We start from the raw sequence: 14,303 nt of genomic DNA on the forward strand, positions 1-14,303 counted from the left end.
CCACTCTGTTAATCCCGGCCCATCTAGCGCTCAAGGGCAAACCCGTCATTCAATAACTCAAGTTCCCGGCAACAAAATCGCTTCGTAAACAATCGGCAGTCGTGAGCTCTGCGGGTCCCACCCCCCTCCTCCTCCCCCGAAATCAAATCCTCTCTAGGGTTTAACTAATACCCCCTCTCAAAATCTCATCTTTTTAGCTCATCACTCAAAACGATGCAGTCTCTTTCAGTAACAAACTCAAGCACCTCTCCGATCTTTACTTCACCCAGAAACCATCCGAATTTTCCAACCAAAACCTCCCCAAACTCTTTCATCAAGGGATCATCATCCCTCCATCGCCGTTGTTTCTCGAGATCTCACTCGAAGAAATGGCGGAGGCGGTCGAGCACCATGAGCGCTTCATGGCTGTTCAGTGGCGGCGGCGGAGGCGGCGGGAACGAGACGGAGGCGGGCTTGGAACGGAGCGAGGCTGCCAACGAGGACGTCTTGATGTTCTTCTTTCAGTTGGATTTGGCGACCCGAGTCCAGTGCGCTCTCAATATGGAGCAGTACGATGCGGCTAAGCAGCTGAGGAGCAAGCTCACTGAGGTGGGTAAATTCGTTTGCTGGTTTTGGGGGGTGGGTTTATGTTTCTTTTTGCGATGACGGAGCTAATTCTTGTCGTCGTAGGTCGAGACGCAAATAGTTAAGCAGCGGGAAGAGAAAAGGGGGTCGTCGTCGAAGAGCGAGGCTCAAGATAAGGCGATTACTCTTTTGCGCCTGCGGTGAGTGCTTTTGCCATGGGGCATATAGGTAGAACCTACCTAATTGATTATGTAGTTAAAGCTTGTGTAACACAAGGGTAGTCTAGGAATTTATTTGATGCTGAGTGAAGTGCTGCTACCGAGTATTTCGTGCGCTAGAATTTATTCGAAGTTTAGCTACGCAGCATGAATACTTCGATATGAAGCCGTAACGGTGTCAACTTTCTAGACACGTTTATGTCGTTCTCAGTGTTCGTCCTTGATTTTGTTAATTGGACGATGCTGAGACAATTGTAAGCCGTTTCTTACACGTCTCAAATGAAGGTTTGAAATCTTGGTATTGGTCATGGTTTCAGTTAACTTTTTTTGCCGGGAAAAGTGCAGAGCAAAGCTCCCTTACATTAAAAAGGAAAATAATATGTATAATGCATGACACCCTAAAATAAGGGCCCAGAGTAGACAAAAACTACAATAATTCTGAGCAAGTCCAAAAACTAAGTTATTAACTTTCCATACAGCCCCCAAGAAGCACGCCATCAACAAAATGAATGCTAGAAAAAATGTGCAATCCCCGGTTGACCGCGAGCAATACAAGCACCAAAGAAACATGCTATTCATCTTGAAGATGTCCCGACGTAGCAGTAATTGCATGAGTGATTTGAGCCGGTGATTTCACAACATAAGAAGTGAACATGCGACAAGTTCTTTCCATCCATACATGATAACAAACAGAAGCACGAAGCAAAAGAGATCTCCTCCTAACGTTCTTCCCTCTAATCTTTGCTACATCATCAATACTCGTTATTTCATCAAAAAGTGATTGAAATGAGATTCTTCTCATAATAAAATCCTTAAGATTCAATACCCAATCATTCCTCACAAAAGACCATTCCAAGAATAAGTGAGCTTGAGTCTCATAAGCATTGTAGCATAAGCAACACTGGGGTGTAATAAACATGTCACGACGATGAAGAAAATCCTGAGTGAGAAGACATGAGGAGAATACCTTCCAAAGGCAAGATGCATATCGTGGGATATGACCAAAAAACCAAACAAAGCGAGTGCAAGGTACAATAACCGCCAGCAAGTGAATGGAATCTCATGCAGATTTGAAAATAAAACGAGATCAAGGTAGGGTAACCAAATTGCTCTTTCATCCCCATCCCAAGTAGTGAGTGACTATAACCAATCAGATGCAAACACCAGTCACGAGCACCAAGAATACTTTTCCAAGCACAGGAGCTTGATTATCGAACCCCCACAGTCCAACTAGAGCTCCCAAAAGCATACTTATGTTTCACCCATTTAACCCAAAGTGCGCTACGATTAGAGACAAAATCCCATAGCAATCGGACAAGACCCGACTTGTTGCAGTCACTCGGAGCACGAAAACCTAAGCCACTATCTGATTTTGGAAGACAACAAGTATCCCACTTGACTAAGGACGTACCCTTGCCCTTATTGCCTTGCCGAAAAAAACCTCGCAAGATAGAATCAATCTCCCTAAATAACGGTTTTCGGCAATCGAAATGTGGAGGTCCAATAGAGGTGAATAGATGATAGAACCAACCGAACAAGCTCAGCTCTTCCAACAAGTGATAAGAGGTTATGTTTCCAAGAGGCTAACCTACTCGACAAAGAATCCAACAATGGTGCACACGCATGAATGCTCAATCTCGACGAGAGTAATGGTAAACTAAGATACCAGATGAGAAGCTTACCCTTCTCTACATTCAAGTGTCGAAGAATCCATCTACATTGTCGGTAGTTACCTCCAAAAAATATGAAGTTTTTTCTGTAAACTAAGATATTGGATGGGTAAAAGCCCACGTTGAAACCATCCAAACCGGGAGCTCAGTCTCTGTTCATGTGCTTAACAACAAACTCAAGTTCTTCGAATGTGACATGTGCATCTAACATTCGAGCATCATTATCACACAATACTTCGTCTATAAGGCCACTAGAAAGCAAAGATCTTTGAAATTGAGAGTTAAACAAATTGTTGAATCTGAGCACAAATTCTTGGAGAATAAGATGTTGATCCTCATGAGCTTCCCCATTAATCTCTAGAGAAGTAATAGAGTTCCGAGCACATCTTCTAATTAGAGAAGCATGAAAAAATGTGGTATTTGCATCTCCCAAACGAAGCCATTAGATTTTAGATTGTTGCCGCATAGGTGCCTCCTCAATATGAAGTGCCTCTCTCAGTTGTTATCTTACATTAATTTCTGCTTGAACCGAGGTTGAGCCTCTATATGTTAGAATTGCTTCTTGAAGGGAATTAAGATTGCTGCGACATGATGCCACACAATTAGAATTTCTTCCAAAAACTCGTCGAGCCCAAGGTGATAAAGCGAGTCGAACACTACACATTTTATGGAGTAGTCGATACATTAGGTTACCATTGACGCTCACTGTTCGCGGGAAAAATTGTAGCTTTTATTGACGTCATTGTACACTCTTTAGTAATTGTTTATCGATTACAAAAGATCCGGTCTTTTTATAAGATCCGGTTACAACGAAATCAAAGAAAAAAATAAGAAGATTACAACTTTCCTTTTTCGAACGAATCGCGAGATCCTGTTTTGCGGTCTCTCGCTTTTGTGGGTTCTTCGCCTGCGTCGGGGTTAATCCGTGAACCACCGCGCGATCTAGATCCGGTCGGATCTACACGATATGACAGGTATTATTTCGCGAAAGAAATAATAGCCGGGGGGGATTAATTCACCAAGGAAATAATCGCCCTAGTAATCGAAATCGACCAAGCGAAATCGAGACTCTTCTCGAAATCAAAAACCAAGTTTTGATCCGGAGGATAACCGTGTAGATCTCAGATCTGATCTCTCTCGAACTCCTGCCTTATTTGGCGTGGATGATCGCCAAGAATCAGATCTGATATGTCCAAGTCTTCAAAGTTCCAAAGCTCCAAAGTTCAGATCTCAATTCAGCAGAGCTTCGCCTCCAAAAATTTCCTCCTCTCAAAATGAGCTATGCCTAGCCTATTTATAGGCACTCAAAACTGTGCCTTGGCACAGGTGGCCGGCCACCCATGGGTGGCTCTTTGGCCGAGCCACCCGGGGGTGGCTCGGCCACCGAGCCACCTAGAGGTGGCTCGATTTTGGCCGAGTCCTCCAGGTGTTGTGCCGTGTTGTCCGTTGTCCGGTTTTATGGTTTCGCGGTTTATCCAAGTTTTATTGTTGATCTGGACTCTGATTTGGTGTCCGGATCCTGATTTGGCAGTAAATCTGCCTTGATGTTTGAGTTCGAATCCGTTCTATGGTTGAATGACTCGTTGACTCCCCGAACCGTTGGTTTGATTCCGCATGCGAGTGGATGTATTCCATTGTTTGCGTGCGGTTCGTTAGCCTTGTCGCCTCGTTAATCCGCTTCGTTGCGTGTCACTTGGCTTCGGTGTTGTAGACTGACGCTCGTGTTTAGATACGTCACTCGATGGTTCGTTGGTTTGTTGAATCACCGTGCCGAGCTGTGTTCAGGGACCTATAGGCAGTTTTATACGCCTACACTCACCAGCCAGCTCCTCTTGATAATCTCTTCAAAATCTGGATGAAGAGCCCAGAAGTTGAAGAAGCGAGATCAAGGAGGCATCATTTCCCTTGCATGGTAGCATTTGATAATTAGTTTACAATGATCGCTAAGCTCCGGAGTTCCAACTTTGACGTAAGCATGCGGAAAAGCATTGAGCCAAGCCGCATCTACAAGAGCCCTGCAAGACGACATGTTTTAGTTGTTACTAATAAGTGATATCTAGAGTTTTAATAGTTTCAGCAGCTTAAATTCAACTTGGTAGTTACTACCTTAGATCCTCTTCTGTTATTGCTTTAGTATTAGCCCTAAATAGTAGAGCTTGGGGGGGGGTCATGGCGTCTCTGGCTACTATTAACTATTAACACAGCTTATTCGATATTAGTCCCTTAAATCTTTAATTCATAAGTAATCTCAAGTTAATCCCTCTAATTGTCATGTCTACTCTTGATTGGAGGGACTCATTTCAACGTAAACGTAACTTACCTAATATCTATCTCAATGATTTGAGGGACCTGTTCAAAATGTAAAACATTTATGGATTAATATTGAAAAAAGCCATTTAACTAAAAGTATTATACAAACAATATATATTTAGTTGTGCGCTAGTGTATAATGTAAAAAAAAAAATAGGTGTGGGTTTGTGGATGAGAATGACTAAGTGACTTAGTTATAGGTCTATGAATGAAAATGACTAAGCGGCGCAACTAACAAATTAGTTAATTTAATATTGGCCCATCCCCAATAAACACAAAAGCTTTCTTTTTTTCCTTTCTTGTTTCTTCTTCTCAGTTTATATTTTCTAGAGTTTGAAGTCAAATATGAACATCTCATGTGAACTTATTTATTAGGCGTTGTGGGTTTGCGTTTTAGTCGAATATGTTAGGATTTTCATCATTTACTTAATTATCATCCTTAAGGTATTTAGGGTACAAAGGATCATTGCACTCCATCAACAAGAAGCAAGTCATGCAAGCAACCCCCTCCCCCGCTTCTTCTACCCCCCCCCCCCCCCAAAAAAAAAAAAAAAAAGAAAAAAAAAGAAAAAGAAAAAGGAAGAACATACGCACAAATCCTGGCTCTGCCACTGAATAGCCTCTAGCAAGCTGTATTAATCATTTACCATTTTTAGCCAACACTAGAAGTATTGGTTGATTTCAGTTGGATCACCGCATGCTTAAGACCTGATATGACACAGATAATTGTTTATATGTATTGGTTGACACTACGAGTTTCAAAGAAATCTTCATTCTTATTTCATGTTTAGATACTTCTTGGAAGGTTAGGACAACGCTGAAGTCATTGCTTGTACATATTCCTCAACTAGCTTATTTATACATGGTTCTTCTCTTGCAGGGCAGACTTGCAGAAAGCAATTGATAAAGAGAACTATGCTTTGGCAGCTGATTTACGTGATCAAATCTCTAAACTAGAGGTATGAAGAACACTTCCATTAGCTTTTGACCTCCAATAAAATTGGTGCAATTAATTCTATGACTTGATTTTTGTCATTACTATACTGGAGGATGCTAACAGTTTTTCTTGATCTAATTTGTAGTTATTTTTCTACAGGCTGAATCTTTGGCAGCATCAGCAAAAGCTCTTGCCTATGAAAATGTACAATATGCATTTCGGTTAGGACAGAAAGTAAGGCATAAGAAATTTGGTGAGGTTTTGTACATTATTCATTTTCTGGTTCTCTTGTGCACAGTTTTACCAAGTTTCATTCCTCTTTTTTGGAAGTTCAAAGTACAGAGCAAGCATCTCTCACCTCTTCGTGAAAAATATATACTTTGTTGAACTATTTCCTTTGTACCCCCGGGTTTTTCACACTCAAAAAATGTAGTCCATTAGTCCATGGCACTAGATGACCTCTTTCCTTGACTTTGTAAATGGCAGTCTACCAAAAATTGAAACTAACCTCCTGTGCGACCCGTGAGATTTTTTTTAAAGCCACATAAGCATGAAGGGAGTTAAAAAAAACCATCAAGTGCGTCCATTGGAAGGAAAATTCTTCTTCCCAAAAGTTTTCCATGACCAGCGATGAACAAGATCCTCCTATTCTTGCCAGAAATTTCAGTCAGTGGCAATTTTCAGAAGTTCTTTACACAGAAAAATATAGATCTATGTCAAAGAATACAAATTAGTTAGTGAAATTAGGGGGAGAGAGTAAATTAGATATGCTTTGTATTATCATTATTATAGTACTTGTTATTGGTTAATGTTTAATATTTACGCTATACATTTGTTTTTTTCTAACAAAAGCATTTTAGATATCAGACAAAATTGATTTTAACCAAAAAAAAGTGGATTAATTAGAGCTATTAGTAGTTCGTGTTTCTCTAGAAAACCTGAGGAAATCTGTTTTGTTTTCACTTACGTTAGTTATTTGTTTTTGGCCTTATATAATAATTGGTTATTAGTTTTTGTAACCTGATTTGAGGAGGGTGATATTACTATCCTCTCTAGACATTTCTATTTGTTCAACTTTAGTTGTCAGACCAAAAAGCTGATAGAAGATATATTTGTTCCACACCTTCATTTAGCAATTGTGTCATGGATGAGATGAATATCTGAAAACAAACTTTATTTCTTCGGTACCTTGCAAGATTTCACCTTTTGTTTGTCAATAAGAGCATTTATTTTACAACATGTATAGAGTTTTGATGGAAAAATCCTTTGAATCTATTTTGATACTCCCATGTAAAATCCAAATTGGTCGCTATCATGTCAGCAAATTTTATTTCATGTAAATAATTATGTCAGACTCAGAAATTCTTCTGCTACATACTGTTACTAAAGATCACCAGTGCATAAAGGTGTTGTGATATTATTCAAAACATAAAACTTGTGACTATGGTCATGTGCACAACTACTATGCATTGAGATCTGTGTGACAACTGACAAGGCCTCTATCCTTTTGAATAGTGCTGCAAAATATCTCTATGCTTGTCATGAATTTTTAAAGTGATCTCAGACGCTTTATATTTGTACCAGATCATGGTAATGATTCTCTGTTTTTGGTTTGATTGAACAGTGAACGGAGGTTAATCCTTTTTAACTTTAAAGATTGATCATGTATTCTTTGTTATTTTAGTGTTGTTTTTGCTTCCGCTTGAAATGTTTGGAAATTTCTTTTTCTCAATTCAAATGTTTGCCTTCAATTGTAGGATATCGAGCAGTAATTTGTGGCATGGATCCTGTGTGCTGTGAATCAAGTTCGTGGATGGAGCGTGCACAGATTGATAAGTTGCTTCAAGGGCCCATTCAGCCATTTTATCAGGTTAGATGATACTTACCACAATACAACTATAAGCTAAGAGATATATGTCCTTTAACTTGAATGATATTTTTATGTTTAACTTGAAGTATTTTCTTTTCTTTTTTTTTCTAAGTACAACTATCAAAACAATTAAATCCCAAACAATGTGCAATAGTGTGCAGAAGGAAAAAGAAAGGAACGATATTTTCTTATCATGAATTTTCTTTTCCGTTGGCATATCATATATTAAAGAGAGAACTTGATCTTTCTCTTTGTTCATCTTTACCTTTATCTTTGTGCTACCAAACACAGTGTAATAAAATTTAATTGATTGAAAGCTTGTAATTCATAATAGAGATTAATGGGTATCCTTGTCATAGGAGGGGATTTCCTCATTGACGCCTATGTGGCACAATCCCCACCATCCTCATAAAGTAGGAGAGAGAGTGTGAGTTGGTGGGGATTTGTGCCTACTTTATGAGGATGGTGGAGTGTGAGTTGGTGGGGATTTGTGCCTACTTTATGAGGATGGTGGGGATTGTGCCACATAGGCGACAAGAAGGGAAATCTCCTCCTATGACAAGGATACCCATTAATCTCTTCATAATAATGTGGGCATGGATGCAATTGCTATATTCTGACATGGACATGAGGCATAAAACATGATGATCCCCGAATATCTGTAGAAAAATGGTTATATTTGTCCCTTTTTGAGATTTACAGATGTATCAAATGATCATGTATTACGCAGTATGAGGTCGTGGATTTGATTCTCCTCATGAGTTACTTTCTTTCTTTGCAGTAGCTTTGTTTACCCAATCTGGATGAATATGTGATCTTGAATCACGTTAAAAAGTAAAATGTTTGAAGCATAGTATTATTTTCCGTAACATAGCATATTTCACTTGTCGATTCAATAGCATTCAAGTGAAAATAGGTGGTAAAACATGTTAAAACAAGTGACTGGCAGAAGTGGACTGACACAAGTGGATGTGTCAATTCTCTTTGTTTTTTTAGAGTTAGGAGCAATGTTACAGAAGGTCAGTCGGACTAGGCGTTTGAGCCAGTGCCTAGATGCCTAGGTGTACGCCTAGGCGTTTGGCTATTTTTAAAATTATTTAATTATAATAATTGATAAAAACATGTGTTAATTCATATAAATTTGCCAAAAAAAGACAATCTTAGATCCATAATAAACCATGCGTATTTAAATGCTAAATAGCCAAGATAATAACTAACAAGGTTATAGAAAGTGCTAGGAGGGTTGGAACCCGTCGCCTAAAGCCTAGGAGGTTTTTTTATTTTTTAATTACAATAATTGATAATAAATGTTAATGTTATAGAAATCTTAGGTGCCAGATTGGTGTCTAGGCAAATTTCTTTCTTCATTTAAGTGGTGGTTGAAGAGGTTTTGTTAAAGGTCGGAGGACGTAGTGGTGGTGTTCATGTTTAACGGTTAAAAGAGTTTGAAAAAGATTGGAGAATGTGGAGTCTGCAACACAAAAAATCATGATCAATGCCTAAAGAGTGCATTCTACGTAAGCAGACAATGCTTCCTTAAACACTCCTAAAGCCTAGGTATTGTCTAGGCGCTAGGTGCTAGTTAGGCTGCCTAGATACCGCCTAGGTCTAGACAGACGCCTAGGTGGACTAGGCAGAGGCTTTTTAAAACAGTGGTTAGGAGTATTCTTCTGTGCTTTATGTGCTTTTATGTGGCATGTAACATAATGTGTAGCCTCCCAATATAGTATATTCCTTTAGTTGTACTAAAGCAGAGTATAACTACTATTTATGAAGAAATAACCTGAGTATAGCTGCTATACTAAATTTGAAGTAGCAAGAAATGTTTCTTATATGATGCATAAGATCCTTAAAATGACTTCCAGAAAAATGATGATCATAAATTGTATTTTAGTAATGAGAATTCACAAGATCTAGTCGTTTTCTACTTGCCACACCGTTGCTTATTACTTATGTTGGATCACATCTCGATATTGTGTTTTTCTAGGTTTTATTGTCAAGCTGTATGTCGGCATCCCCTTGCAGTGTTCTATTTCAGAATGTTTTCACTTTTATGAGTAGACCGTGTATGTTGGATTCTCCATATTTTAGTTCAACTTGATCTAATGTCACTTACCTACTTTATTGCCATGATTTTCAATAGAAATCATTTAGAAAGCGAAGGGCAATATGAAAAGAATCACCATCTATACCATATATAACTAAACTAAATTTGGACAACTGCTTGTATTTGAATATGTTGACCTGCAGCATGTTTTTCAGAAAAATGAAAAAACACAATACTGAACTAGAAAACTATCTTCCACATAATGAAAGCTTTTAAATATTGGATGACTTTCTTTCTTGTATGAAAGTAATAGACCTACGGCTCAACTAGAAGCTCATTAATCAATTGTCATTATTTTTTGATATTTTGTGTGTAGGAATTTACTAATGTATGTTTATAGCTTTTTTTGACACAGCTAATATGGGCTTAATACGCTAAAATGATGTGTAATTGCAGGTCCTGGTTGATGTACATGCAGACCCAAATTTGCTTGTTGCTTATGGTAAAATTACAGCACTGAACCTTTGTTTATTGGTGCCAAATGTTAACAACTTGGGATACTTGGATGTTTGCCTTGATAAAATCAAGCCCCAAGTTGTGAACATAGTTTCCTTTTTCCTTCCCAAAAAAAAAGTACGTTCACAACTTGGGGTTGATGTTATGAATTGTAATTTCATGGAATACCAATGATCATGAAACTTTTTTTTTTTTTGCTTCTTTTTGTTTTGTTTGTGTGTGTGTGTGTGTGTGTGTGTGGTTGGGGTTTTTTTTTTGTGGGGGTGGGGGGTTCACCTTCATCATTGTTCAGTATTCCCTGAAGTCTGCTTCCTACTATGTGACAAAAGTAAGTAAACATTTAAGTGACAACCTCATATTTTACTTCAACTCATTTTGGTAACGCGATGCATAAGTTGCAAAAACGGAAATACAAGACTTTCCTGTACTAGGAGTAATATTATAGCGTATGGTTGGAGATGAGCTAAACATAATGCATCGTAATATGATCTGTAAGTTTTTGATTTGTGGTGCACCTTACCACTAGCACTTGAAAAATCCATAACAATACAATTATTCTCAATTTCACAGAGAAACCTGACCGATACCTGATGCTAACCAGTAGCTTTTATTTTTGTTGATTTGATTTTCTAGCACTTTTAAAATGGCCATTATTACTAATTTCTGATGTTGCATTTTCCTTTTAGTGGCAGAGGAGAATCTTATAGTCAATGACCAACCAGACATGGTGCGTAAAATGCCTTAACACAAACTGTGCCTGACTGCCTGTAACACAATATCAATTTTCTGACAGCAGAATGCTTCAATATTTGTGATGCAGGATAGATTTGATCACCCTTATGTTTCTTTCCTCTTTTATGGGGAGGACTCTGCTGGGGACTTTATCCCAATTAAGCAACTTCGCGAGAAATACAACAGGCCTCGTCATGAAGTTCCTATGGACATGAATGATGAAGATGATGGAAAGAATATTTAAGGTACACTTTTAATTTCATCTTTCTTGCTAAAATACATTCATCAATCGTATGTTGATCGTTTGTCTCAATTTCACAGCTTTTCAAGAATCAAATCCAAAATATGCCTCTGTGACTCATTTCCTTTTCTCCTCTCCAGGACCCTTCACCACAATCAGAAACGAACAGAAGGACGAAGTTAACCTATTGTATATACTAATTGTATATGTTTTATCAGTTTCTGACTTTGCTAAAAGTGAGTTAACAATTTAATTTAATTTTTTGGAAACCAATATTTTGTAGTTAACAGTTAGATGTAAAGTTAAAAATAAAAAGTGAATTTTTCTAGATCTGCATAAATATATATATATTATATATATATATATATATATATATATCATGAAACTGGTATAGTGCTTGTTAGGCCATTTGTAAAATGAGTTGCCAGCTCTATGACACGTGAGCCCCACAACCGATGTGACTAGTAGGGGGTTTATGTGTTATAGAGCAGCAAAATGAGCTGTCAGCTCGTACATATTATTCCATACGTATACATATACATATAGCATGGGTCGCTATGACACGTGAACCCCACAGTCAATGTGACTAGCAGGGGGCTCATGTGTCATAGAGCTGCAAAATGAGCTGTCAGCTCATACATATTTTTCCACATGTATACATATACATATATATGTGTGTGCATGCGTGCATGGTGGGTGGGTGTATGTGTGTGCGCGCGTGTGCGGGTACAGGTGTGCGTGAGTGTGTAACAATTAAGGGTCACCACCAATTAAATATATTATTTGAATTTTTTTTCTTGAAATACAAAAGTGTACAACTTCCATCTTCCTCTACACACAATTTCTCTGAAGTTTTTTTTAAATGGAAAGTTTCTCTAGGTTGATAGCATACTTTGAACCTCTAGTCATCTCCGTTGCAATATTTGTTCTATTCCTATTTAATGCATTATTGATTTGTTCTTTTCCTTATATCTTTTTAATTCACATTTGCACCCAAGGAATGTAAAGCTGAAGGAAATGAACTTGCATTTATTTGCCAAATTTGTTTGTACGACTTCTGTGATTAATCTATGCATGTTTATGTATTTCTTCTACTGTTTGCCATTTGCGTTTGTGACTTCTTGATAAGCTCATCAGTGCAACTTTCACCGCCCCAAGAGGCAAGATATCAGAAATAGTAATGAAGCTTTTGAGATGAAAAAAATAAAATGAAATAAAAATGAATCTAATGGTTCAAGTGACAACTGCAAGCTTGAATTAGTGTTGTCCTGCAGGGGAAATTTTCTTCAGTTATAGCAGTTTGAAATCTGTGCCCGTCTTTATTAGAAGGGTATTTTCTAGTTACTATTAAATATATCATAGTTCCTATTAAATATATCACTAAGTTTATTAATAGTGAAGGAGGAAATATTATTAAATGTTCACTGGTCTATCACAGTAAATGTGCATCAAAGGGATGCCGACATATGAATTTGGACTTTGTGCATGGATCTAATGGTTGCTATACTTTGGATGTGCATTTAACGCCATGTACAAGTCCATTGGATACTTTCTCATAAAATACCAAAAGACTCCCATTTTTGGAGCTTGATAATTTCAAGCTGTATCCTAGGTGAGCAAGCAAGAAGGGCTTCGGAGTTATCTAGAATGCATTTGGAATATTGAGGAGCATGTGAGCGAAGTCTAACCGTCCAGCTACTTACGAGTCGATAGGGATACAAAGAGAAGCAAAGTCAGTTTGTCGCCATATTTCAATTGATAAACCGGAACAATGGAGAATGCGTCTGTTGTGGGTCAGTTTGGCTACTTCTTCTTAAGCCAGTTTTGGTCTAGGTTGGCTCTGGATTGCGCCACACCTAGTTTAAGACCAAATTGTGGACTCGCAAAATCAAGTAACAGACTCGGCCGTGTTAGTCCTGACCCAGTTCTGTTCCACTATTGTGGCTCAGGGCGGAGTTGCCAAACAAATACTACGTGAGCACCAGTCAGTCGTGGTCTCGAAAGCGTCAAGAAACTATTTTTGAAACTCATGTATGATCTCATTTTTACTATCAGAAGAAGCTGCAAGTGTACGTGCTGCAATATTGACATCGAGAGCAGAACTCGCCTCGGTTGCTACAGCGGGCGATCAGTATTCCTGTAAGCCATCGGCACTACTGGGTTCGCTCAAATTTGCGCTGACAACCATGGATCGCATTCTTCTGAGGAGACTCGGAAGCTAATAGTACCCCTTATGGAACTCGCATACCACAGCCCGGTCGCAGAGTGGATCTCCGGAGAAGGCATCGGGGCTTTTGGTTCAGATGCTGAATGAAGGGGCCGTTCCCGTTTTCTTTTACTTCGTCAGGTGTTCTTGCTGCCTAAATCCCATATTTGGCAAATCTCCTTGAGGAGATAAAATCCATAGGATTGTTGACAAAATGGGCTAAACAGTTCAGAATTGCCCGACTTGTACGCAAATGTGGATCGATATACACCGCGTTCGGAGCCTTCGGCGATATCAAAGAGAATAGAATAGCAACATATGGAATATGGTTTTCAGGAAAAGAATGCAAGTCTTCGTCTGGGTTCTCTGAGGTAAAAGAGGATGGACTCATCATAAGATTATATAACATAGGGTCAATTGCACATAGACCCGTTGTAGTATCGCTGTTTTGAACTTATTATCCCTGTAGTTTCGGTGGCTCCACGAGCGCTTAAATGACTGAAACACCCTTTCCTTTTTTAGAATTCCACACGGTAAAAAAGATACTTTAAAAATGGAAGGGTATTTTAGTCATTAGAAGCCCGTGGAACCCACGTGCAGCCCAAGACTAGCAACAGGCTAACAGAGTTAGCATCCTGGGGTTCAACTGCCAAGATGAAACTAAAGGGGCGGTAAGTTCAAAACAGATATAACAAGTTACGGTGTCTGAAGAAGGATACACACTGATTCAAGCAGAAGCTGAATTCTAATGGACCGTGTACAACTGGAATCCTGGTCAAGAATTGCAACAACTCTCAATTTCCTCGCGATGCCGCCGTGCATAAAACCATGCGGTACCAACAACAGAAGGCGGCCAAAAAAAAACTCAAGGATCGGTACAGGTGCTATTTCTCACATAACAATGAACAGCATCCTAACTTAATAAACTTTCTGAGACTGATAGAATGCATCAATTAGCTATGAATGACATGCAAACATCTAAAAGAAAGTCC

The 14,303-nt window shown here is 38.7% G+C and overlaps 1 protein-coding gene across 2 annotated transcripts; it reads left to right on the forward strand.

Moving 5' to 3' along the window:
- Positions 93-11,412, forward strand: LOC109850316 (clp protease adapter protein ClpF, chloroplastic). Of its 2 annotated transcripts, none has more exons than XM_020420301.1 (9): positions 93-588; positions 670-764; positions 5,643-5,721; positions 5,859-5,952; positions 7,457-7,569; positions 10,073-10,118; positions 10,819-10,859; positions 10,953-11,109; positions 11,186-11,378. In XM_020420301.1, exons 1-8 carry the CDS (start codon positions 214-216, stop codon positions 11,106-11,108), a joined length of 999 nt encoding a protein of 332 aa, XP_020275890.1. In that variant the 5' UTR covers positions 93-213; the 3' UTR covers position 11,109; positions 11,186-11,378. The 2 variants fall into 2 exon arrangements, with proteins under 2 accessions (XP_020275890.1, XP_020275889.1); XM_020420300.1 differs by having other exon boundaries at positions 94-588; positions 11,246-11,412.

The sequence above is a fragment of the Asparagus officinalis genome, chromosome 7 (assembly GCF_001876935.1).
Source record: "Asparagus officinalis chromosome 7, Aspof.V1, whole genome shotgun sequence".
In the NCBI taxonomy this organism is placed as follows: domain Eukaryota; kingdom Viridiplantae; phylum Streptophyta; class Magnoliopsida; order Asparagales; family Asparagaceae; genus Asparagus; species Asparagus officinalis.

Coding starts and splice junctions, on each gene's coding strand:
- LOC109850316 (XM_020420301.1), top strand. CDS start 214: ATGCAGTCTCTTTCAGTAACAAACTCAAGCACCTCTCCGATCTTTACT. Junction 589..669: donor TGAGGAGCAAGCTCACTGAG/GTGGGTAAATTC, acceptor TTGTCGTCGTAG/GTCGAGACGCAAATAGTTAA. Junction 7,570..10,072: donor CCATTCAGCCATTTTATCAG/GTTAGATGATAC, acceptor GTGTAATTGCAG/GTCCTGGTTGATGTACATGC.